The 25,200-nt window shown below is 44.3% G+C and overlaps 1 protein-coding gene across 19 annotated transcripts in view; it reads right to left on the reverse strand.

The window, feature by feature from the left end:
* The window catches only part of FBXW12 (F-box and WD repeat domain containing 12), an 80,273-nt gene that overhangs the window by 14,899 nt on the left and 40,174 nt on the right, over nt 1-25,200 (reverse strand). For 10 of the 19 annotated variants that reach the window (XR_008297155.1, XM_053219456.1, XM_053219459.1 and 7 more), the window contains 7 exons: nt 11,085-11,122; nt 10,710-10,867; nt 9,791-9,909; nt 3,299-3,508; nt 2,346-2,504; nt 1,160-1,370; nt 43-251 (listed from right to left, as the gene is read on the reverse strand). Coding sequence is in view for 17 of the 19 variants with exons in the window: in XM_053219456.1 (XP_053075431.1) it covers nt 43-251; nt 1,160-1,370; nt 2,346-2,504; nt 3,299-3,508; nt 9,791-9,909; nt 10,710-10,867; nt 11,085-11,122 (1,104 nt within the window). In the remaining 2 variants the exon portion in view is untranslated. Of the gene's footprint in view, nt 1-42; nt 252-1,159; nt 1,371-2,345; nt 2,505-3,298; nt 3,509-9,790; nt 9,910-10,709; nt 10,868-10,977; nt 11,123-11,734; nt 14,562-14,626; nt 14,680-23,573; nt 23,730-25,200 lie in introns of those variants that run through there. The other 9 variants (XR_008297156.1, XM_053219468.1, XM_053219467.1 and 6 more) reach the window with 8 other exon arrangements.

The raw sequence follows: 25,200 nt of genomic DNA on the forward strand, positions 1-25,200 counted from the left end.
GCAGAGCAGTGAGCGGGGTGGGGGGAGAAGGCGCATACGGACCGCCCACAAATTGCCGATGGTCCTCTGGTGATCCTCAAATCGTTGCAGCTGGTGCCCACTGATGGTGAAGAGGAACAAGTATGGCCCACTCTCAAAGACGATCATATTTCCATCACTGGCTCCCATCCAAATTGGACTCTCCATATGAACTGGCAACAGGAAAGTCGCGACCTGATGGGCTGTTTTCATGTGGAACAAACACACGCAAACTTGGGGTCATTTAGTCAGAATGATATCTTTACACGGAATGAAAAAGCATACTCGTTACTTTCATGGGACCTCAGCCTGGTGAGGAAAATGAAGGACAGGCCAGTGGCAGATACAGGTCACTGACCATGGTAACAGGTGCTAGGACGTGGGAACGGAGCATGGTGGACAGTGACAGCTCAGGCATTGAGGGGGCGTTGGAATCCAGGCCTGAAAGCAGCATGGGAATCTAACCACATCTGCCCAGGGTGTGTCTGGGCAGGTCAATCGGTTGAGCATCAACTCTTGATTTTGGCTCAGGTCATGATCTCACAGTTATGAGATCAACTCCTAGGTCAGGCTCCATGCAGGGCCAGACATGGAGCCTACTTAAGATTTTCTCTCTCCCTCCCTCACTCCCTCCCTCTTTCTCTCAGGGCCCTGGGTGGCTCAGCCGGTTAAGCATCTGACTTCACCTCAGGTCATGATCTTGCTGTTTGTGAGTTCGAGTCCCATATCGGGCTCTGTGCTGATAGCTCAGAGCCTAGAGCCTGTTTCAGATTGTGTGTGTGTGTGTGTGTGTGTGTGTGTGTGTGTCTCTGCCCCTCCCTGGCTCATGTTCTGTCTCTCTCTCAAAAATAAATAAATATTTAAAAAAAATTTTTTAATGACAAATAAAAAATATAAAGAATCTCTCCACTCATGCACACACTCTAAATAAACAAACAAATAAAATCATATCTGCCCAAGAGCAGGGTGGAGTGTAGAGGTCAGAGCGTGGGCATCAGAGACACTAACCTGCAAGGGTTAGCCTGCAGCTGAAGAAATCCCCTGCCTGCTTCACACAGACCGTTTACATACATTTATGGCTTCAAAAGAATGCATGAGTGAAGGGGAGGAGAAGCTGTGTTTCCGGTGTGGCACCGCCTACCTTGGATGACTGTTCTGCCCCCAGTCCTCTCGGTCATTAGGTCAAAGGTGGTAAATCCTGTCTTTTTGGAAGAGCCTCTTCGGTACATCAATGTTATCCTGCTTGTCCTCCTTGGGGCCCAGCAGGCTCTGCAGCATGACGAAAACGGGATAGAGAGTGACAGAGGGCTTTTGCCTTCCGATGGTTTCAGTAAGCACTCTGTGAAAAAGACCTATGGAGAGATTGTTGCACAAATAGGTGAAGGGGGAAATAGCAGCACCTCAGTGCAGGAGGGACTCTAGAAAAGCCTCCTTAAAAATCCTTACTTTGTGGGACACCTGGCTGGCTCAGTCGGTGGCACATTTGACTCTTGATCTCAGGGTCATACATGCAAGCCCCACGTTGGGCATGGAGCCTACTTAAAAAAAAAAAAAAAAAAATCCTCGTTTTGTGGCCAAACTTTAATCTGAATCCTAGGAAGCACAGAGTAGTCACTGCTTGTCACTTGACATCCAAGAACCTGTCTTCCTATCCTGCCTGTCGTGGTCACAGAGAGCAAAGCCCCTGCAGCCACGCTTCAGACATGCCACAGAGGTACAAAATCGTCTGGCCACACCGGAGTCCAGATCAAGTTGCCACTGGCTCGACAGATCTCCCCTCCTTGGAGAAGGGGTCAAGGGCTGTTTTGCTTTGGCTGCATCCTCTCAGCTCCTTGCTCTTTGGTGCCCGGTCCACCTGTGCCATGGTAAAAATGGCTTGGCTCAAAGGCCACAGACTTTCTCAGAGTGCCATTCAGAGGTGGATCCATTTTTATTTACTTCTGGACTGCTTGGTACTTTCTAGCCAAGGTGGACAAGAGTAAGGAAAGCTAAAGTGAACAAGGCTACCAGAGATCCTCCTCTCTTGAGCTGTCCCTCACTTTCCTCTAGCTCTTTGGGCGATTCAGGCTTCTTGATGCAAATTTTCATGGCTTCTCAATGCAAAGTTTCATGAATGAACATTTGTTTTTGCACCTAGACATCATCACTTCCAAGAACACTGCCTCCTGACTATCGAAATGGATTCTAAATGTGTTATGGCCTTTGAGAGGGGGGAGCCCTATGTCTGGTCCTTGCTGAGCGCTGCAGGTTCTCCCACACTTCCTAAACTCCACCTTCCCAATGCTTGACCCTGTCCTCCCGAGGTTAACCCGCAGAGCAACACTCACCCTGGGCAAGATGTTCTGATGTGTCCCAGATGCAAAGACCCATTTCTTGTCAGGAGAGCAGTGCAGAAGGTCAACAGTGTATTTAAATGCGTGGACTTTAGAAACACCCCTGAGCTCAGGCACTGTCAGTGTGTAGATGTCACCTTCAGAATTGCCGACCTGAAACCAAAGCACCACCACCACATCAGCAGAAGGAGATGGGAGATTATAAAGCACACAGAAGGCATCGCTGTCAGCTGCAAAATATTCTACTGTTTTGGGTGCCAGGGTGGCTCAGTTGGTTAAGTGACCAACTCTTGGTTTCAGCTCAAGTCATGATCTTACGGTTTCATGAGCTCGAGCCCCGCATTGGACTCTGTGCTGACAGCACAGAGCCTGCTTGGGATTCTCTCTCTCCCTCTCTGCCTGCCCCTCTCCCATTCGTACTCTGTCTCTTTCAAAATAAACTTTAAAAAAAATTTAAAAATATATATTACTGTTTCTTTAATCATATAATGGAGATTAAAACCTCTTGATGTTGTGAGAATGATCCCAAGGAATAAAACTTTCTAAGCCCCAAAGCATTCTTCTCGAGGATAATTATTCATTGGTACATCAACATTCTTTTTTCTCAATATCTCCCCAAACCCACAGCTCTCCCTCCATAGTCCCTGTCCAAGGTCATGTACTGTACAATCGACACTTGAAGAGACATGGATATAAAGTAATTCAGGATTTTTTTTTCCTTTTTTTGGAAGAATGACTAGGGAAATGTACTTGTGGGAGATCAAGGGCCAAGATGGTAGCAAGGTTTGTGTGACCAGCATTCGCTGGTATGTTTTGACCCTCAGGGTACATGGTAGGGATGACTCCAAGAAGACAGACTGTGATGTGACAGTAATGGGGCCACAACAGCGGCCAAGGCAGCAGGCATTTTGTTTTGTGGGTGCCCTCCAGATGCAGGGCTCACTTACCATCAGGAATGGGCCATCCTTTGTGAGACAGACTTCCAAGGAAAAGCAGGCCTGAGACACGGGGAAAGTGGCCAGGGCATCCTGATCCTGACAATTCCACACTTTGACGGTTCCCTCCAAATCCACAGTGAATGCGAGATGCATCTGAGGGAGGGTCGCCAGATGTGTGATACTAGGCTGCTGGACGGGGCTTGACCAGATCATAGTGCCCTAGAGGGAAAGGAACACCGTATGTGCCAGGAACTCCTCACACCCACGGTGCTTTCATTCTGCCAGCGTTTATTTGGAAGTCTCCTCCAAATTAGAGCCGTTTCTTGCTTCTGGGGAAAAACAAACAAGAAAATACCCCCTTGAGAGGGTAGTGAACACAGAAAAGGAACAATACAATATATTCAAACAACAGAAGAGCTCACTACATGATAGGCATAAAGAACGATCTGACTTCTGGGCCCAAATAAGTTCTGCCTCCTTTTTTTTTTTATTAACAAAAAAAATTTTTTGTTTATTTTTGAGAGACACAGAGAGAGAGAGTGTGTGCATGCACGCAGGGGAGGAACAGAGAGAGGGAAAAAATTCTAAGCAGGCTCTGCACCATCAGCACAGAGCCTGGTGCGGGGCTAGAATTCACAAACTGAGAGATCATGACCGGAGCTGAAATCAAGAGTCAGGTGCCTAACCTACTGAGCCCCCCAGGCACCCACCCCAGTTCTGCCTTTCTAATGGTGTGACATTTGGCAAGTTACTTATCATTGTGGCTTCTTACACGGCTGTTTCCATTTCATAGCACACGAAACATACTTAGTAGGAATCCAAAGAATATCCAGTTCACAGTAGGATCCAAAGAATATCAACTCTCATAATTGTTATCCATCATCAATCTTGTATGTTGCAAATAAGAACGGTTTCCTTTCTAGATTTTCTTTAAAAATCGTGAAGTATATCAAAGAGATAAGAATACAAAAATAAACATAAAAATTGTTACAAAGTGTTCATATAACTACTTTTTTTTTAAACATTTGTTTATTTTTGAAAGAGAGTGTACGAGTAGGGGAGGGGCAGAGAGAGAGCGAGACACAGAATCTGAAGCAGGCTCCAGGCTCCCAGCACAGAGGCCGACGTGGGGCTTGAACTCACAAACTGCGAGATCATGACCTGAGCCGAAGTCAGACGCCCAAACGACTAAGCCACGCAGGCGCCCCATATAACTATTTCTACCTGTACTTGTTCTATTTACTAACCTCTCTACCCTTTCCAAATGTCACCACCATTTGTACTCTTAACACTAAGAGGCTTCCTGTGTAGTGTTATCTATTGCTTTGTAAATCATCCCCAAATTGGGTGGCTTAAAATCAAAACTAGGATGAGATATCACCTCATACCTGTCAGAATGGCTAAAATAAAAAATATAAGAAACAAGTTTTAGCGCGGATGCAGAGAAAAAGAAACGCTCGTGCACTGCTGGTGGGAATGCAAACTGGTGCAGCCACTGTGGAAAACAGTATGGCGGCTACTCAGAAAATTGAAAAAAGAACTATCGTATGATCTAGTAATTCTCCTACTGGGTATTTACATAAATAAAACAAAAACACTAATTCAAAAACATGTATCACTCCTAGGTTTTTTGCAGCATTATTTACAATAGCCAAGATATAGAAGCAGCTCAAGTGTCCATTGGTAGACGAATGGATAAAGAGTATGCGGTATATTTAGACAATGGAATATTACTTGGCCATAAAAAATAATGAAACCTTGCCATTTGCACCACCATCGATAGATCTAGAGAGTACAGTGCTAGTGAAATAATTCAGAGAAAGACAAATACCATATGATTTTACTCATAGTTTACTTTAAGAAACACAAGAGAAAAAAGAGACAAACCGAGAAACAGACTCTTAAGTACAGAGAAGAAACAGTTACCAGAAGGGAGGTGGATGGGGGAATGGGTGAAATAGATGATGGGGATTAAAGAGTACACTTATAAGGGCACCTGGGTGGCTCAGTTAAGCGTCTGACTCTTGGTTTGGGCTCAGGTCATGATCTCATGGTTTGTGGGTTTGAGACCCATGTTGGGCTCTGTGCTGACAGTGAGGAGCTTGTTTGGGATTCACTCTCTGTCCCCCACCTCCACCCCTGCTCTCTCAAAATAAACAAACATTGACAAAAAAAAAGTACACTTGCCACAATGAGCACTGAGTAATGTATAGAATTGTTCAATCACTGTATTGTATACCTGAAACTAATATAATGCTGCATGTTAACTATACTGGAAGGTTTTTTTTTTTGTTTTTTGTTTTTTTTTTAATAAGCAAAATAAGTAAAGGGGCGCCTGGTGGCTCAGTCGGTTAAGCGTCCAACTTCGGCTCAGGTCATGATCTCTCAGTCTGTGAGTTCGAGCCCCGCGTCGGGCTCTGTGCTGACAGCTCAGAGCCTGGAGCCTGTTTCCGATTCTGTGTCTCCCTCTCTCTCTGCCCCTCCCCCGTTCATGCTCTGTCTCTGTCTCAAAAATAAATAAACGTTAAAAAATTTTTTAAAAAAATAAGCAAAATAAGTAAAAAATAAACCCTCTCCAGGGGCACCTGGGTGGCTCAGTCGGTTGAGCTTCCGACTTGGGCTCAGGTCATGATCTCACGGTCCGTGAGTTTGAGCCCCGCGTCGGGCTCTGTGCTGACAGCTTGGAGCCTGGAGCCTGCTTCAGATTCTGTGTCTCCCTCTCTCTCTGCCCCTCCCCCGTTCATGATCTGTCTCTTTCTGTCTCAAAAATAAACAAACACTAAAAAAATTTAAAGAAATAAGTCTTTTTAAAAATAAGCCCTCTCCAAAAAAATTGGGTGGATTAAAATAGAAGTTTTTGTTGTCTCAGTTGCTGTTAGAAATTCAGGTGCAGCTTGGCTAGGTAGTTCTGACTCAGGGTCTCTTAGGAGGTTGAAGCTAGCTACATAAGGACGAAACTCGAGATGGTTCACTCATATGGCTGGCAAGTCGGTGCTGGCTACTGGCGGTCCTCAGTACTTCACCACACAGACCTCTCTGGAGGACTTCTTAAGGGTTCTCATGACATTATTGGCTGGTTTTCTAAGAACCGATGACTCAGAGAGGAAGTGTCTTTTGTGACGTAGCTTCAGAAGTCACACACCATTCCCACAATATCCAATTGGTTACAAAGGCCAGCCGTATTCAGTATGGAGTAGCCTACCTAAAATCGGGAACATGGGACATCTTAGAGGCTGGCTGACACAGTCCACCTGCAGTCCCTAATAGTCACCTCTGGCCTACATGCAAAATACACTCACCATCTCCCCAGTGCCCCCAAATAGTTCACCATTACAGCATCATCTCAAAATCTAGGATCTCATGGTTTAATGAGAGGCTCTTTAGACTCAGTTCATCTTGATGTGAAAACCTTGAACTAAATATACAAGTTATCTTTCTACTCCTCCAGCCCCAACATACAAGAGTAGGGTATTATAGGTAAGGATAACATTACAGACCCTCTCATCCAAAAAAAATAAAGGGAGAGGAAATGGGGGTAGGGTGGTGGGAATCACTGCTACACAGAAAATTTGAGATCCAATAGAAAACATGCTGGTAGTACGTTGACTGGGATTCAAGGCCTGGGAGAGATTCTTCAGGACGCTTGGTTCTGTCTTCTGAGTTCTCCTGCCCTTTCCATATACAGTGGTCCAATTTTTCAGGGAAGTGGTTTTTGGAGCTAGCTTCTTCCCTGTAAAAGTTCAGGATTCCAAGTCCTCTTCTCCTGTTACGATATCTCAACCTCTTTAAGTTCAAGCTGGCAGCCTTTCTGTCAGTAGGAGTCTCTGAAAAACTCTGTGGGTCTCCAAAGAAACTTACTGAGTTTATATCATCAGACAAGAGCCACATTCACAAGTCTTGGAGATAATTCTCTGATACCCTGGGCTGCCAAGGGCAAACTTAGAGGTCCAGTGCTTGTCTCAACAGCTCTGAGGCACTCCACTTGGATCTTTCCGTAGTCTAAAAAAAGAATTGGGCTATGGGCGCCTAGGTGGCTCAGTTGGTTAAGCGTCCGACTCTTGATTTTGGCTCAGGTCATGATCTCACTGTTCTTGAGATCAAGCCCCATATCAGGCTCTGCACTGATGGCGTGGAGCCTGCTTAGAATTCTCTTTGCTCCTCCCTGACTCTCGCTCACTCTCTTGCTCTCAAAATAAATAAACTTAAAAAAGAATTTTGCAGTCACCCCTTTGACTTCACCTTTATAGTATGGTTTACAGACACTGCCATGGATTGATCTTGCTTGGAGTTGACTTAAGTTTTAACGTCATTTCCCATCTTGAAAGGCTGTGAATTTTGAGAACCAGCAATCCTTGGCTCCCTTTTATTTGACAGCCCTCACTTTATCCTCTCCCTCTTACTCTTGTGTTTTGGTCCAAGCAGCAAGCAGCAGCCAGCCTTCAGCATTCTGCCTGGAATTCTCCTGAGCAAGATCATTCAATTCAGTGGATATATTTGCTAGTTTCCACATTACCCTGGGTGACAGTGTTGCTCAACCTTCTGCAGCTATGTAGCAAGGACCCGGTTTCCTCCAGTGTCCAATAACACTTTTTACATTTTCCTGTGTGTCTTCACTGGCAGCCTCACGGCAGCCAGTTAGGTTTTTGCTAACAGTCTCTCCAAGGTCCAAAACTCTCCTCAGAGCTTTCTTAGCTTCTTCCCACTGCCTGATTCCAAAGCTTCTTCCACATCTTAAATTTTTGTTATGGCAGCACCCTACTTCCAGGTAGTAAAAACTTATCTGGGGAGGCCTGGGTAGCTCAGTCGTCTGAGAGTCTGACTCTTGATTTCAGTTCAGGTCATGATCCCAGGGTTGTGGGATCAAACCCAGTGTCAGGCTTGATACTGAGTGTGGAGCCTGCTTAAGATTCTCTCTCTCGTGCTCTCTCAGCGCCTGGGTGGCTCAGTCGGTTAAGCATCTGACTTCGGCTCAGGTCATGATCTCATGGTTTGTGGGCTCGAGCCCTGCATCAAGCTCTGCGCTAACAGCTCAGAACCTGGAGTCTGCTGTGGATTCTGTGTCTCCCTCTCTCTCTCTGCCCCTCCCCCACTCACACTCGTCTCTTTCTCTCTCAAAAATAAACATTTTTTTTTAAAGTTAAGATTCTCTTTCTGTCCCTGCCCTTTCATGTGCACACGCTATCACTCAAAACAAAAAAACAAAAAACAAAAACACACAAAAACCAAACACACACACACACACACACACCCCAAAAACAAAAAATCCACCCTGTTACCGGTTGCTGCTCCCTAACAAATGACCTAGCAGCTCAAAGCAATAAACACTTATCTCCTACAGCCTCTGTTGGTCAACAATTCAGGAGTCGACTCACTGAGTGGCTCTGGTTTAGGGTTCCTTGCTAGGTTGCAACATGTTGACTGGGGATACAATAACCTGAAGGATTGAAGATCAGCTTCCAAGATGGTTCACTCATGTGACTGCAAGCTAGTGTTGGCTGTTGGCAGAAGGCCCGAGCTCTTTGCCACATGGATCATCATCCATTGGGCTTCAGGGACGTGGGACTGGTTTCTCTAAGTTATGCAAGAGTGTACTTTTCTGGTTTATCTTCTCAGCTTTACTGAGATGTAATGGGCATAGAACGTTGTGTGACTTTAGGAGTATCCTTCTAGACTTTTAGTTCATCATTCTCCTACCACCTCAAGTATTCATAAAGAGGTATTTGTCATACTCTAGAAGACCCTGTGTGACAAAGAAGCATTATGTAGGTTTTTAAAGTTTATTTTGACAGAGAGAGTGTGCGTGCGCACGATTGGGGAGAGGAGGTAGGGGAGAGACAGAGAGAGACAGAGAATCCCAAGCAGGCCCTGCACTGTCAGTGCAGAGCCCGACATGGGGCTTGAACCCACAAACCATGAGATCACAATCAGAGCCCAAATCAAGAATCAGATGCTTAAACGACTGAGCCATCCAGATACCCCAAAGAATATTTTTTACAGGGAGAAAAGGGAAGTCCAAACAGGGCAAGCCAAGAAAATATAAAAATTTGGGCCCCATGTTGGGATTTTCCCATTCCCTATCCAGTGATTCTTGCACTACTTTTACTAATCCTGATATGTAAGACTGTTGTGCTCCTTGGCAGTGATCGGCATTGGAGACCGCTTTCTGAAAAATCCAACGTAACAAGTGCCAACAGTTGACAGGAAGGGGGGAGAATAGACAGTGAAGATGCCCAGCGCCCAAAGTTTCTTTCACAGTCATTCCACGTTACCAACAGAAATTAAGTCCTTGCACACATTTATATCTAGAAACACACATTAAAAAATGAATTTTCTGTGTGTGTCTGTAGACTAGATGAAAAGGTCACAGATTACCAATTAGAAGACCCACTCTGAAACTCTGTTCCCGGCACCATTTCCTAGTATCGTTTCTCCCCAGCACCCATTTCCTGCATGGAAGACGGACACGGGCATACATTACCTGTGCTCATCGGCCAGACTCACCTCCTGCACATCCCAGGCATAAAGCATGTGCTTGGACGACACGGTACAAATGATGGACTTCTCCCGTCCACCCATTGTGGGGCCATTTCCTGACAGATAAGCCATAGGTCCTAGGATTCCTAGAAGGAAACACAGACAATACTTGAGGGATGATGCAGTCAAATAAAGAGAACTCTGGAAAGATAATTGTAAGTTTTCCTGCACCCTCTTGGGAGAGTTTGGAGAAGAGAAGAAGTTGGGTGGCCTTCAGAGTCCTCCAAAAATGGGTTCCCATTGCAGACTGGCCATTTGGGAGACACTGGCCAATTGGTTTTTCTCCTTCATTTCAGTTTCCATAGATATAAAATGGGGATAAAAACGTCACCAGCAGATAACTGTTCTGAGTTTTAAAAGAGGTACTAGGATGGGGCACCCGGGTGGCTCAGTCGGTTGAGCGTCCAACTTCAGCTCAGGTCATGATTTCATGATTCGTGAGTTCAAGCCCTACACTGGGCTCGCTGCTGTCAGCACAGAGCCCTCTTTGGATCCTCTGTCTCCCTTTCTCTGCCCCTCCCCTGCTCTCAAAAATAAAACATTTAAAAGATAAAAATAAAAATAAAAGAGGTATTAGGAATAAAGCAAACAGAACTTCTGTTATTTAAGTTTCCTTTTTGTTTAAAATTTTTATCCTAGGAGGGATGGGAAGTCTGCGGAGAAAGGGAGTCCTCACAGGGCCTGATCTGATCTTGTGACCACGGGGGACAAGAGAAGAAGCAGGGAGACCAGGGACAGCTACCACCGCAGCCCAGTCCCATCAAGTTTTAATCTTCTTTCTCCTCACTGAATGAAAACAAGGTGGGGGGGGGGGGGGCGGGGAGAAAATGGCGCATTTCTTAAAACAAGTTTGTCACGGTCCTCTAGGCTCCTCCTACCCCCATACCGAGGTTCCCAGTTGCTTCTTTGAAGATAAAGTCCTCTGGTTGCGCCAAGGCCATCTGATACTCCTGCTTTGTTTGTTTGAAGAAGAATTGTTTCCACGTCTGTGAGCCCAGGCACTTGGAGAAGTTGCAGAAGCTCCATTTCTTCAGACACAGGTTTCTGGAAACAGAGTCATAACACCACCCCCACCCCAGGCTGTCCCCCGGTCAGTCCACCTCCTTGGGAGCACTGGTCTCATGAACTCCTCCCTCTCTGTGAGCGTCACTCACGCCTCTCAAGACAGGGCCACCCGCAGGCCTCCTCTGTACGCAATCCAATCTTATGTCTTCCCCCATGAGACACACCTGCCTTCCCGCCTTGCTCTTGCCTTGCTCACCTCCACAGGTGATCGTTCTCGGCAACTCTATTCCATTCCTGAGGGGGAGAAAGGAAGGGGTGAGCAGGCAGTCAGTCCCCAAAGGCTGGCTGCTCCTCTGCTATCATTTGTTCTGGTTGCAAGGCCCACACCGGTTCACCAGCCAGCATCCCAGCTCTCATGGCCCTCCCCGTCTGGGGGGACGGGGACAGGGTAACAGCAGAGGTCCGTCAAGGCTAAGACAGGCCCTTGGGATTCCTGTGAGAGTTTGGAGGGAGAAATGGGGACTTTTTGGAGCTTGAAATGGGGGCCGCAAGGACCATTTAGTCAGTACAGCAACTCCTGGGTATCAGTGTGTCCTTTTCATTTAACAAAACAGGAGGCCCTCGGAGGGGAAGGATGCTAACCCCCAACACACAAGGTACCACTCCATTATTCTGCAAATGGGGGCTCAAACTGGTCAAGAGAAGCAACTAAAATCCAGGGACATTGATCTCTGGGAGCTGAGCGGATGGGCCCGAACAAGGTAAATTTAAGCAAAGAGGGAGGCTGTGTGGGTATAAGATCTCAAAGCTGAGAGGCCGAGGTGAAAGGGTTCTTGTGCGAGGACTTGTGGAGAGGTGTGGGGGTGGAGCGGGTCAGACAGAGAGCGGATCATGGAGAACATTTACCCTGTTCACTTGGGAAGCCTGGAGCAAGCTGAACGCGTCCAGGAAAGAGAAGATTTTTAACGTCGGCAGATCAGGCAGTTGGAGCGCCATCTTGCACGGCCTGAGCCTACATCCAGTCTCCTTTCTCCTCTCCAGTTGCTCTGAATTTAAAGGTCTGGCCCAAGTCTGCAGCACTCGGGAGGATTTCCACCTGCAGCTCATCTGGCTCTGATGGAAACAGCCTGCAGGTGCGTGCACTCGCAGGGAGGTGGCCCTCCACTTCGGCCTCCTCCGGGACCAGATCCATGAGCTGAGGGCATCCCTCCCTGCACTCGCCTGTTCATTGTGTTCATTGTGTCAACGTGTTCGACAACACCTTTTTTCTTTTGCACTGTGAACTGCAAGTGCAGGATCCGGGGCAGCTCTAAGGTGCTGATGAACTTGTCAAGACTCTCTAGGAAATTTTGACTGACACCCTCCAAGTTCCAAATCACTGGAGTAGGGAATCAGGTTGGCACGTTTATATGTCTATTTTGAGACATCGAATCTGACCAGCACGGCCTATCTCCCAGCACCAAGACAGCCCCTGGGTTTCTACCTTTGTGCATTTCACTTTCCAGAGGAAGGAGAAAGCATGGGCCACAGAGGCCTGTGCTAAGGGCACAGGGCTTATCTGAGATGGCTCTCACAGGTGGTGCCTTTCTCTTGTGACCCAATACTTTTCTTCCAAGAACTTAACAACTGATTATTTTCTTTTTTTTTAAATTTTTTAAGTTTATTTATTTATTAAAAATTTTTTTTAACGTTTATTTATTTTTGACAAAGAGAGAGAGAGACAAGTGTGAGTGGGGGAGGGGAAGAGAGAGAGGGAGACACAGAATCCAAAGCAGGTTGCAGGCTCTTAGCTGTCAGCACAGGGCCCAATGAAGGGCTTGAACCCACGAACCGTGAGATCATGACCTGAGCCAAAGTCAGATGCTCAACCGATTGAGCCACCCAGGTGCCCCTTAAGTTTATTTATTTTGAGAGAGAGACAGAGTATGAAGGGGATAGAGGCAGAGAGAGGGGAGAGAATCCTAAGCAGGTTCCACACTGTCAGCACAGAGCCAGACATGGGGCTTGCACTCATGAAGTGTGAGATCATGACCTGAGCCAAAACCAAGAGTCAGATGCTTTACCAACTGAGCCACCCAGGCGTCCCTGATTCCAGTATTTTCTGTGAGTTGCTGTCTGAGGCTCAACGGTGATGACCCCTGTAAACTGGGTCAGGCTGCCTCTGCCTGACCCACAGTAGTGGTCCTCAGCAGCACCATTTTTCCTGCAATGATATCTACTCTATTATCCAAAACTAGACTGGGCTTTCCTTTTTCTTTTTTTAAATTAAAAAAATTGTTTTAATGTTTATTTTTGAGAAAGAGAGAGTGAGTGAAAGAGAGAGAGTGTGAGCAGGGGAGGGGTACAGAGAGAGGGAGACACAGAATCTGAATCAGATTTCAGGTTCTGAGCTGTCAGCACAGAGCCCGACATGGGGCTCAAACTCATGAACCTCAAGATCATGACCTGAGCTGAAGTTTGTGGCTTAACCAACTGAACCACCCAGGTGCCCTCAGACTGGGCTTTTCTGGGATAAATGTCCTCTTCCTCAGAATTTGCATTGGGAAACTTCACACTGACAGGCCGATAAAGTACAAACCTCACAACTATGGGGAGACATGTATTTCATTCTGTTGAATTAGGTTCATAGGAAACTAGTTTGAAGAGAATGTGGTTTGAAGAGAAATAAACTGTTATAAAGAAAAAAAATCCTGGTTTCAAGAGAGATAAAGGGAGTCTTACAATATCTTTCATATCAATAATTCATTCAAGTCCTTTCTAAGTCAGTTTCCCTGAATTATGCCATTTTACTAATTATAAAATTAAAACACAATCTTTGGGGGTATCTGGGTGGCTCAGTCTGCTAAGCAGTCTGCTAAGTCACGGTCTCAAGGTTCATGAGTTCGAGCTCCACATCAGGCTCTGTGCTAACAGCTCAGAGCCTGGAGCCTACTTTGGTCTCTGTGTCTCCCTCTCTCTCTGCCCCTCCCCCTCTCATGCTCTGTCTCTCTCTCTTTCTCTCTCAAAAACGAATAAACATTAAAAATAAATAAAATACAATCTGTGTTTTGGTTTGCTGAATTCAAGTGAATGAACAAGCTCTTGACTATTCACTACCTTTAATACCAACAAAAAAATGTATGTTCAAATTTATTAGACCTTGATATACATCCTAAATTGTCTTCAAATATATTCATGTTTGGACAAATAACACCTGGGACTGCACACTTGCCAGCCTGAAATAAAAAACAAGTGTTGTCGAGGATGTGGAGAAAAAGGAACCCTTGTGCCCTGTTGGTGGGAATGCAAACTGTGGAAAATAGTATGGAGGTTCCTCAAAAAATTAAAAATAGGACGACCTTATGATTTACTAATTCCACTAATGGGTATTTACCCAAAGAAAACAAAAACACTAATCTGAAAAGATATATACACCCCTATGTTTATTATGGCATTATTTACAATAGCCAAGATATGGAAGCAGCCCAAGTGTCCAGCCATAGACAAATGGATAAAGAAGATATGGTATATAAGATGTATATACAATGGAATATTACCCGACCTTAAAAAAAAAAAAGAATGAAATTTTGCCATTTGCAACAACATGGATGGATCTAGAGAGTATAATGCTAAGTGAAATAAGTCAGAGAGAAAAACAAATACCATATGATTTCACTCATATGTGGAATTTTAAGAAACAGATGAAAAAAGGGGGAGAGATACAAAAAACAGACTCTCAAATATAGAGAACAAACTGGTGGTTACCAGAGGGGAGGGAGGGGACGGGTGAAATAGGCAAAGAGGAGCAAGAGTACTTACTGAGTACTGAGTAACATATGGAATTGTTGAATGCCTTTAATGTACATCTGAAACTAATATAACACTGTATGTTAATTATACTGGCATTTTTAAAGCCTCAAATTCAGAGAATTCCTAAAGCAAAACAAAAACAAAATAAATAAATATCTACAACACTTGTGGAAAAATCTTAAGTTTCCCAGTGTAAACACTATAAATATATAGTGTAAATAAATATAGGGTATAGTATACATAACTACACAAATGGTTTGAATACACTTATAGTCAAATAGATGTGCCCAAAAGCACTCCATTCTAATATCTTTGTCTAACACTCTCTAAAATTTTATTTTTATTTTATTATTTTTTTATTATTTATTTATTTTGAGAGAGAAGGAGAGTACTCACGAGTGGGGGAGGAGCAGAGAAAGAGAATCCGAAGCAGGCTCCGTGTTGTCAGCATGAAGCCGATATGGGGCTCAAACTCACAAACCATGAGATCATGACCTGAGCTAAAACCAAGAGTCTGACACTTAACTGATTGAGCCACCCAGGCGCCCCCCACCGCCTCTAAAATTTTAAACGCCTCTCAGTGTGAAATCAATAAAAGGACAAAATACACAAAAAAACAAAACAGCACATGGGACTGGAATTTGGTGACAAGCCTCCTTCCAGTTCTAATGGTCCAGGACATTGAATGTTAGAACTGATTTTTGGGTTGCTGCCTGCCCATACCCTCTGTAAGGTGGGAATGGTGATTTCAAACTGACTCTGTCTCAGGATCTCTCTCTCTCTCTCTCTGTGTTTCTTATTCTCTCTCTGATTAGGCATTCCTGCAATTTCTTCAGGGTTCTTCATTCTACCTGCATCCAGCCTATGGGTCCCTGTGTCCATATAACAAATGTGCAGTAAAAGGACGTTGTAAGCATGCAAGGCACTCTCCGTTTGTCCCTCCACTTCCCCCGCCCCCATCATGTAAATCACTTATCTTCGTTTCATTAAGGTCTTGTTCTTTTGTTTGGAACACATCCTTCTGTGTCTTTACTCTTCCTAGACTCTCTGTGTTGGTTTCTATGCATTAGAGAAAACAGCTACCTCTCCTGGTCTTGGCTTGGTGTAGGATTAACCTTATCAGCCAACCCTGCCCTATCTCTTGGTTGTCTCTCAAACCTTGGTGATTGTCCAAGTAGCCTGTTTTATTTTTAGTGGCTCCTAGTAGTTGAGGGTGTGCCAGGACCTGTCAGTGTCCTGAAGGGGAGGATCTCAGTCAGCATCTAGATTCAGGCTGATTGGAAGCCTGACCCTCAGGCAGCAGCTTTTAAACATGTACAAATATACCTCTTTCAGGGAAAGATGGGCCTTTCTGTCTGCTTCCTCTGGGTTGAGCCCTGGGGTGACAGCCAGGGGAGAACTGTTTATTTCTTTGATCCTGTCCTGTTGAACCTGTGAACATAAGCCCCACTGGCCACCAGAGCCAGACTATCAAGAGATGTGTCCTCCGGGCAGTAGATACAAAAGCCAGGGCACTGGACACATGCAAAATCTGATTCTATTTCCTTCTGAAGAAGGAAACATTGAAGCTCAGAATGCCGAGGTATGTTGAATATTCAGCCTCCTGATTCTGATGGTACAAGCAACCCGGATCTGGGGCTTCTTTGGGGTAGAATCTCTTTCCTCCCTTAGCCAAGCCAGCATTTCTCTGCCCAAGAAATAGTGAATTAACCTAGTTAACCCTGCAGTTGTATAACTAACACCATAATGAACATACAGAACAGTTTCATTACTGTCCCAAATTCCCCGGTGCCCCCCAGAGCTGACTTTTGATAAACAAGTTTTTTTTTATTTTTAATTTTTTTTAAATGTTTTTATTTGAAGGAGAGAGAGGGAGACAGAGCATGAGCAGGGGAGGAGCAGAGAGAGAGGGAGACACAGAATTTGAAGCAGGCTCCAGGCTCTAAGCTGTCAGCACAGAGCCCGATGCGGGGCTCGAACTCACAAACTGTGAGATCATGACCTGAGCCAAAGTCGGACGCTTAACCGACTGAACCACCCAGGCGCCCCTTTAACTTTTTAATTAAAAACATTTTTTTAGTGTTTATTTTTTGAGAGAGAGAGATAGTGCAAGTGGGGGAGGGGTAGAGAGAGAGGGAGAGAGAGAGAATCCCAAGCAGGCTCCGCACCATCAGCACAGAGCTTGATGCAGGGCTCGAACTCATGAACCATGACATTATGACCTGAGCCGAAATCAAGAGTTGGACGCCTAACTGGCTGAGCCACTCAGGTGTCCCAATAAACAACTTCTTAATGAAGCTCAATTTATCAATTTTTTTCTTTAATGAACTATATTTTTCCTTTTCCAGGTAGATTTGCCTACCACAAAGTTACTTTTTGCTAGAATCTTTATTGTTTTGGCCTTTCATATTTAAATCTGGGATTCATTGTGAATTAATTTTTCTGTATGGACTCCATCTGACATAGCACCAAGGGTAGAAAAGGTGACTCTTTCTCTGTTACAGTTCACGGACATCTTTGTCCAAAATCAGGTGATCGTCATATATGTTGGTCTATTTGTGGATTCAGTATTATGTTCCATTGATCTATTTAAGTAATAAATTTATTCCCTTCCTCATGGAGACAGGGGGAAGATTATCCTAATCAGATAGGGGACTGAGAGGACAGGAGGCAGGTTTGCAGTATTTAAGGTTCCATCTACTTCTGGATCACCTGGATGTGATTTCTGGTGTGCACCTTGAGATGTCCCAGCTAAAAGTGTAGTGCATTTATAAGGGTCTCTATGCTTTGTTGGGTCTTGAAATTTGATGTTTTCCTTTTTAGCCCTGAGAGACTGCGGGATATTTTAGAGGCTTTCTGCCCAACTTTTTTTTTTTTAATGTTTATCATTTTTGAAAGACAGAGAGAGAGTGCAAGCCAGGGTGGGGCAGAGAAAGAGGGAGACACAGAATCCGAACCAGGCTCCAGGCTCTGAGCTGTCAGCACAGAGCCTGACGTAGGCTCGAACTCACAAACCGTGAGATCATGACCTAAGCCGAAACCAGACATTTAACCAACTGAGCCACCTAGGTGCCCCAAGCTTTCCGTCCAACTTCTTATTCCCCTACTCAGTGCAGTGCAAGAATTTGGCAAACGCCTCCAGAGAAAGGAGAAACCAAGTCATACGTTGGAGTCTCATCCTCCTTCCTCCTTTCCCTGGAATATTGGCCACCTGAATCCTGGCTTCCATGCCATCCACAAATTTCAATCTGCCACTTCATTTGCTTACTCCTCTGACCCTTAGCAACAATTCTACCCAGATCTCTGTGTGCCTGGGTTTTCAGGCTCCCTCACGCTATTATCAACAGTCCAGCGTCAATAGGCAAAAATTAGATAAAGAATTTTAGCTCCCACTCTGGTCCACTTCCTTTTGACATCTGCCCACTCAAATCCTAGTTACCTAGGCAGCTCTCTGATGATGTCATATAAATTCATTTCTTAAAATCTTATTTCCCTTTTAATCTGGTTTTCATGGGAGCATGAGTTTTCCACCAACCATTCCATCATCGCCAGAAAAGGATGTCTGGGTTCCTGGTTTAAATGATGTCTATATACTGATGACTCGTCTATTTATATATCTGTCCCAGGCATCTAATGTGAATTTAAAACTGTGTAACCTGTTGTCTCCTTAACATTTGTACTTGATGTTTAAAAGGCATCTCCAACTTCCTGTTTAAAACCATATTCTTTCTGGTCCCACGGATGTACATTTCCTGTGTCCCCGTGCATAGTAAATGCCCCTTGCATTCTATTCTCTTGCTCAGGCCAAAAATCTCAAAGTTTTTCTTGACTTCTGTTTGCTTGTGACCCTCATCTTCCCTTGTAGTACCCCATCTCTGCCTTCATATCTCAGCTCAAATATTACCTCCACATAAAGTTTTTCCTAAAATAAAAAAAATTTTTTTCCCTAAAATAACACTTTCTATCAAGTGTGGCCCCTTTAAAAAAAATCTTTCTTAGAAGTTGTGGTTTATATATACAATGGAATACTACGTGGCAACGAGAAAGAATGAAATATGGCCTTTTGTAGCAACGTGGATGGAACTGGAGAGTGTTATGCTAAGTGAAATAAGTCATACAGAGAAAGACAGATACCATGTTTTCACTCTTATGTGGATCCTGAGAAACTTAACAGAAGACCATGGGGGAGGGGAAGGTTATAGAGGGAGGGAGCCAAAACATAGGAGACTCTTAAAAACTGAGAACAAACTGAGGGTTGATGGGGGGTGGGAGGGAGGGGAGGGTGTGTGATGGGTATTGAGGAGGGGACCTGTTGGGATGAGCTTTGGGTGTTGTATGGAAACCAATTTGACAATAAATTTCATATTTAAAAAAATATTTCTTAAAGTTTATTTACTTATTTTGAAACAGAGAGAGAGAGAGAGAGAGGGAGAGGGAGAGGGCGTGTTCGTGAGTGGGAGGGGGCAGAGAGAGGGAGAGGTTCTGCACTGAGCCCAACGTGTGACTCGAATTCACAAACTGTGAGATCATGGCCTGAGGTGAAATCAAGATTTGGATGCTCAACCGGCTGAGACACCCAGTTGCCCAAGTATGGCCCTTTTTGCTATTTTGTCTTCATACTTTTAACAGCACCTGTAATTCACTTTTAAAAAAATTATTAGGTACATTTATTTGCTTATCTGTTTATTGTGTCTCTCCCTCAATGGAATATAATTTCTTGGATCAAAGGAATCTGTCTCTGACTCACTTTTGAATCAACCAAGTCCAGGCTTGTTTCTGGAAACAGGAGATTTAATTATAATCCAATGAATGAAGGAATGGCTGGATATATTTTAAGCTGATGGGAACAGCGAGTACCCTGATGCCACAGTCGCTAACAACCATGGCTGACACAGAAGGGCTCCTGCTTGATGTAAGGACAAACACAAATGAGAGATGAGACTTAATTTTCCCTGTTGAAAACGAAGGAAAAGATTTCCTTCCCTTCCCTTTTTACCAGAGCATTAACTTTGGAAATTTGGCAACTGTATGTCCTTTCTCTGTCTCTTTGAAGTGTATAAAATCTTTTTAGAGGTTAAATGAGACTCTTGCCAGAGTACCCTTACCGTGACGGGCACTGAGTAATGTATAGAATTGTTGAATCACTATATTGTACACCTGAAACTCATACAACACTGCATGTTAAGTATACTGGAAAACAACAAACAAATAAGATTCTTTCCAGCTTTAGGACCCAGGTAGGTCTTTATGACCAAGGTAGGTCTTTCTCAAGGACCTGGGAGCCAGGTCTTTGAAATGTAAACATCCAGGGAGATAGTACCCCTATCTCGCAGTTTCTGTGGGAGGGCAGGAGCCTAGCTTCGGTGGGTACCTTGCTCCCAGTTGAAAAAGTATCTCCTTTCATGAAGAGTTTATTTTTCCTTTGTATGAAACCAATGAACCAACACAGATGTTTACCCCATTACCAGGTGAACTTAGGGTGAACCATGTAATAAATGGTGCTGTCATGTCTTCTTGCTGGATGACTAGTCATTTATTGTCTATCTTGAGAACATGTATGTAATGGGTATCTGCTGGGCCACATCAAAGGGTGAGACTTCTTTCTGTCTTTGTAATCTCTTCATGGATTGCCTGTGATCCACACCACATTCTTTCTGGCTTGATACTTATTCAACAATAAAATTCTCTTTTCCTTCTAAATTTTTTTTTAATATTTATTTTTGAGAGAGAGAGAGACAGACAGACAGACAGAGTGTGAGTGGGCAAGGGGTAGAGAGAGAGGGAGACACAGAATCCGAAGCGGGCTCCAGGCTCCCAGCTGTCAGCACAGAGCCCAACATGGGGCTTGAGCTTACAAGCTGTGAGATCATGACCTGAGCTGAAGTCAGACGGTTAACCGACTGAGCCACCCAGGTACCCCTCTTTTTCTTCTACCTTTGTGGAGAGGCTTCCTGGGTTGGGAGATTTTTTTTTTTTTTTAAGATTTTTATTTTAAGTAATCTCTATATCAAACTCACAACCCCAAAAGCAAGACTGCATGCTCCACCGACTGAGCCAGCCAAATCTGCCCCTGGGAGATTTTGTTTTTAATTACACTTCTCTGATGCTGACAAAGGTGGGGAGAAATTACTTCTTGTGAGGATATGTGAATTTTAGACATATTCCAAACACGCTTGTTTGTCTCTGAAGCAATAAGCCAAAGGGCAAGATAAACATCAACACATCCAACCTAAATGAAGAATGAAGTAACAATTACAGATCCAGATATTTATGTGGGAAGACATTTGGTCATGTTGCATATTTTCCCATCCTTTCATGAGAATAAATACAGGAGAATTAGATATTTCTGCTCAAAGAATAAGACAAAATATCCAAGAATATAAAATACATATTGCCACGCAATCCCAGCCTATTTCCTATCTTTTTCTGAACAGATAGACATTTTTCAGAAAAATATTTGATAAGCACATGGAGTTCAAGGTGAGGCCTCCATGGGACTTTCTCAACTGTCAGTTACTGAACAGCCTTATAAAGAAAACAGACTTTTGCAGTTCTAGGGGAAGGTATGCAAATTAGGGAAGTGCTTAATTATAGATGACTGGTAAAAATTTGAATGCTAATGAGTAGTTGTTTCTGGGGAGAGGAAGAGAAAAGTCTAGTCTGGTAAAAAACAGGTATGATTATCTATGCCTCCTTGTATTGGGGGGGGGGCTCCTTTACAGGGAGACTTTGTAGCTCTGCCCATCAAGATGGGCCAGTTTCTCTGGACTTTGTGACTTTCTTTGGCCAGCAGTCACCCTCAGGATGAGGTGTGACAGTCCATGGGCCCTCAGATGAGCAAGAGGAAGTGATCCCTCTAAATTATGGAAGGGGAAGATGGTTTTGCCATATTCCTCCATATAGCATCTACTCTGCTGTTGAAATTTGATTTCACTGTTTTTCTGGTGGAAAATTCTGCCCATCCATAGCAAACTGGTATTTAAAACATCTTTTGGAGGTACCTATGATTTTCCAAGGTCTTTTTTTTTCTAATATCAGCCTTTAAAAAATTATAATTCTACTTTATGATTGATATACTTTCTCTCATACAGAAAGAGACATGTAATTTAGGAAAACCTGTAATTTCTCTCTATAATTAGATGTTTCAGTCTATCTCAATTTGGTCAGCTTCACCTTCCTAGTGAAAGAAAATCAGCAGCTCTTAAACCATGCAAGTGTAAATGCCCATGGCTAACGTATATGATCTCATAATCTTAAAGTGTCCTGTTAAACACTTTCCAATGAGAAAATATCTTTTCCTAAAATTAATAAGGGTTTGGAGAAAATATGATTCTCTGAACTTGCTCTAAACAGCGTGGCAAGTTTCTTAGGTCCCCAATAAGAGGAATAGAGTAGTTCTACTGATGGTCCTTTTGGAGATGGAACCTCTGGTTCTTCTACTAGATTGCATCGAGGGGCACCTGAATGGCTCAGTCGGTTAAGCGTCTGACTTCAGCTCAGGTCATGATCTCACAGTCTGAGAGCTGGAGCCCCACGTTGTGCTGACAGCTCAGAGCCTGGAGCCTGCTTCGGATTCTGTCCCCCTCTCTCTCTGCCTCTGCACCCACCCCCCCACTTGCACTCTGTCTCTGTCTCTCTCTCTCAAAAATAAACATTTAAAAAAATTTTAGATTGCATTGAGCTATGTATCATACACGCCTGTAGCCCCTTTTACACCCCCTGGGCCCACCCAAGTTCACCTGCAACTATAAAGATAAAGCAAGAGGACTTCCCAATGTGCTATCATCTTTACACATCCCAGGTATGGGCATCTTTTCTCTGCCTGAGGCTTTCTAGTACCTGAGGGGTCCTTGCATGGCTGCACAGACAGCTATCAGGGATACAGGAGTAAAAGCTTCTGAGGGTAGTCCTCACACACTGGGGCATGGGAGTTGGTGGGTAAATGTTTCAGCCTCACACACTGACCTGGGATGCTTCTGAGTTTGCTCTACACAGCTTCTCAGAGATTTCCTCATTGGGAGACAGCACAGACCTGCTCAGGAAAGCCACAATGGATGACTTTTCTATCTTCCTGGTCTCGTTTTCCCCTGATTCCTCATCCTCCTCCCCCTGCCCCTCACCGGGTACCATCTTCAAAATAAAGCATGCCATTTAATTCCTAGTCTCAGGATCTTTTGGGGAGAAGCAATTCTGAGACTATTGGTATAGCAACTGGTCAAGTGTCAGTCAGATGACAGTGAGGACTGTTTTGCTAGTATTAAGTGCCATGTTGGTAAAGACATGTGGTGGATGGGATGAGGTACAGAAAAGTGAAACACTAATTTATGCATTAGCTCTAGAATTTGAACTGTATGTGGGGAAAGTGATTGGAAGGTCCTAGAGTTGGGTGTTTGGCTGATCATAACCTAAGGACATGCTGTGAGAACCAAAATCCTGCCATGACAGCATTTGAACAGATCTTTCTTTTCTTTCTTTCTTTCTTTCTTTCTTTCTTTCTTTCTTTCTTCCTTCTTTCCTTCCTTTCTTTATGTTTGTTTATTTTTGAGAGACAGAGAGAGAGACAGAGCATGAGCCAGGGAGGGACAGAGAGAAAGGAGACACAGAATCTGAAGTAGGCTCCAGGCTCTGAGCTATCAGCACACAGCCCACCATGGGGCTCGAACTTACAAGCTGTGAGATCATGACCTGAGCCAAAGTCGGACGCTTAACCAACTGAGTCACCCAAGGGCCCCCAGATGCTCATTTCTTGTAGCAAGAAGGCAAACTGCTAAGATTAAGGCCAGGATTTAATTACAAGGGCAGTGGAGTTAAAAGGATGTCAATGCACAGAACTTCCAGGTCTTCTCTGCTAAATTAGGACATTAAAGCTGATGGAGTAAGACCGGATCTTCCTGAGACCACTGAACCCTTAGATTCCCCTAAAAACCCTCTGGGTCTACAGAAGTAATTGCCTTACCTTTGTGAGAGGAGAGCAGGCTCCCACTATCCTGTGGCCGTACAAAGGCCTCCTGAAGTGGCTGCCCCACAAGAGGATGTCTGCCCAACTCCAGTTCCACTCATGCCCCCTTCGTGGCCTCTAGGCCAGGAACTAAGTTCAGGTCTCAGCAGAGCCCTGGTGAGGAAAGAGCTGATTTACCAAATGAGCTGTGTGGTGTGTTGTCATTTGTATTGTCTCATCTGTATTGTCGGGCACTGGGGAACAGGTGCAGAAGTGGATTGTGAGGGTTTTCACCTGCTGGAGAAAAGGCTGGGCACAGAAGAGCACGCGACTCTTGATGTCGGGTTCGTGAGTTCAAGCCCCATGTTGGGTGTAGAGATTACTTAAATAAATACAACTTTAAAAGAATGAATTGAATTATTATGTGATTACAGAGAACCCACTAGAATGGTCCTGGAGCTGATTATGATTAGTATAACCCAGCTGAGCATCGTCCTGGAGAGGGACCAGAGGTCACGTCTCTCACAAAAGCAAACCAGAATGCATGAGTCAGATAGGCACCAACGTCACTGAGAAGCTCAGTGGCAAGATTTTGTCCTCTGAAGGTCCTGGTGAGGACAGGAAAGTGGCTACAGAAGTGGGCTCCCTAGCATCAGTGGGGACGATAGGATTCCATACAACAGGAGCCAGATGGTCACAGCTCACTGTCAGAAGCCAGATGGGTGTGAACACTGTGAGAGGAAACAAGTCTGGCGTTGCCACCTGGGGGCCTCGATCCACAAGGATTTGTGTCAATGACAAAAAGGTATGAGATAGGACGGGCAGCCATTGATGGCACTGCTTACCTTCTACAGACGAAATGGTAAAGAATGGGACTGCAGAAGACTCAAGTCAGCAACTAAGCCGAAAACTGTGAGCCCTTACACAATTTTGATATCTAAACCAGATCACAGAGTCCATTGCTTGAATGGGGACCTGGGTGTCCTTGAGAATGGAACCAACAGAGCCTCTGCAAGTATCAAAAACGTATATTTGCCTAGCCTTTTGCCAATGTGACTGACCTATGACCATGGACCCAAGTAATTCTACAATGGGGAAAGAGGGACACCCAGGTATACTGAGGGCTGTTGGATATAGACAATGAGCTTGCCCTATTATCAGAGCAACATAATAGGTATAAATTTCCAGTTACAAACTGAATAAGTCATGGGGATAAAAAGTACAGCGTAGGGAATACAGTCAATAATGTCGTATTAACTTTGCATGGTGACAGATGATAGCTACATTTGTGGTGAGCATTTCCTAAGTATATAATTGTCGAATCGCCACATTGTACACCTGAAACTAACATATTATATGTCAACTACACTTCAATTTAAAAAAAAAAAAAGAAAAATCAATCACAGCCCTCGTGTTAAACTGAGGCATATGGAAACCAAATGATACACAGCTCAAGTCCATCTTATACTGGATCCGATGGTTCTGTGAATTTACCTCATGGTCATTTCTCTGGTCTGTGACTGATTGGCTACACCTGGCTGCTGGCAGAGCCCACATGCCGGCTCTATGGCCTGGAAAGTAAAATTCACTGTGGTAGGAAGAGTCAAGTGAGTGCTCCTGAAACTGCCTTGACTCATCAAAAGTA

The sequence above is a fragment of the Acinonyx jubatus genome, chromosome A2, assembly GCF_027475565.1.
Source record: "Acinonyx jubatus isolate Ajub_Pintada_27869175 chromosome A2, VMU_Ajub_asm_v1.0, whole genome shotgun sequence".
In the NCBI taxonomy this organism is placed as follows: domain Eukaryota; kingdom Metazoa; phylum Chordata; class Mammalia; order Carnivora; family Felidae; genus Acinonyx; species Acinonyx jubatus.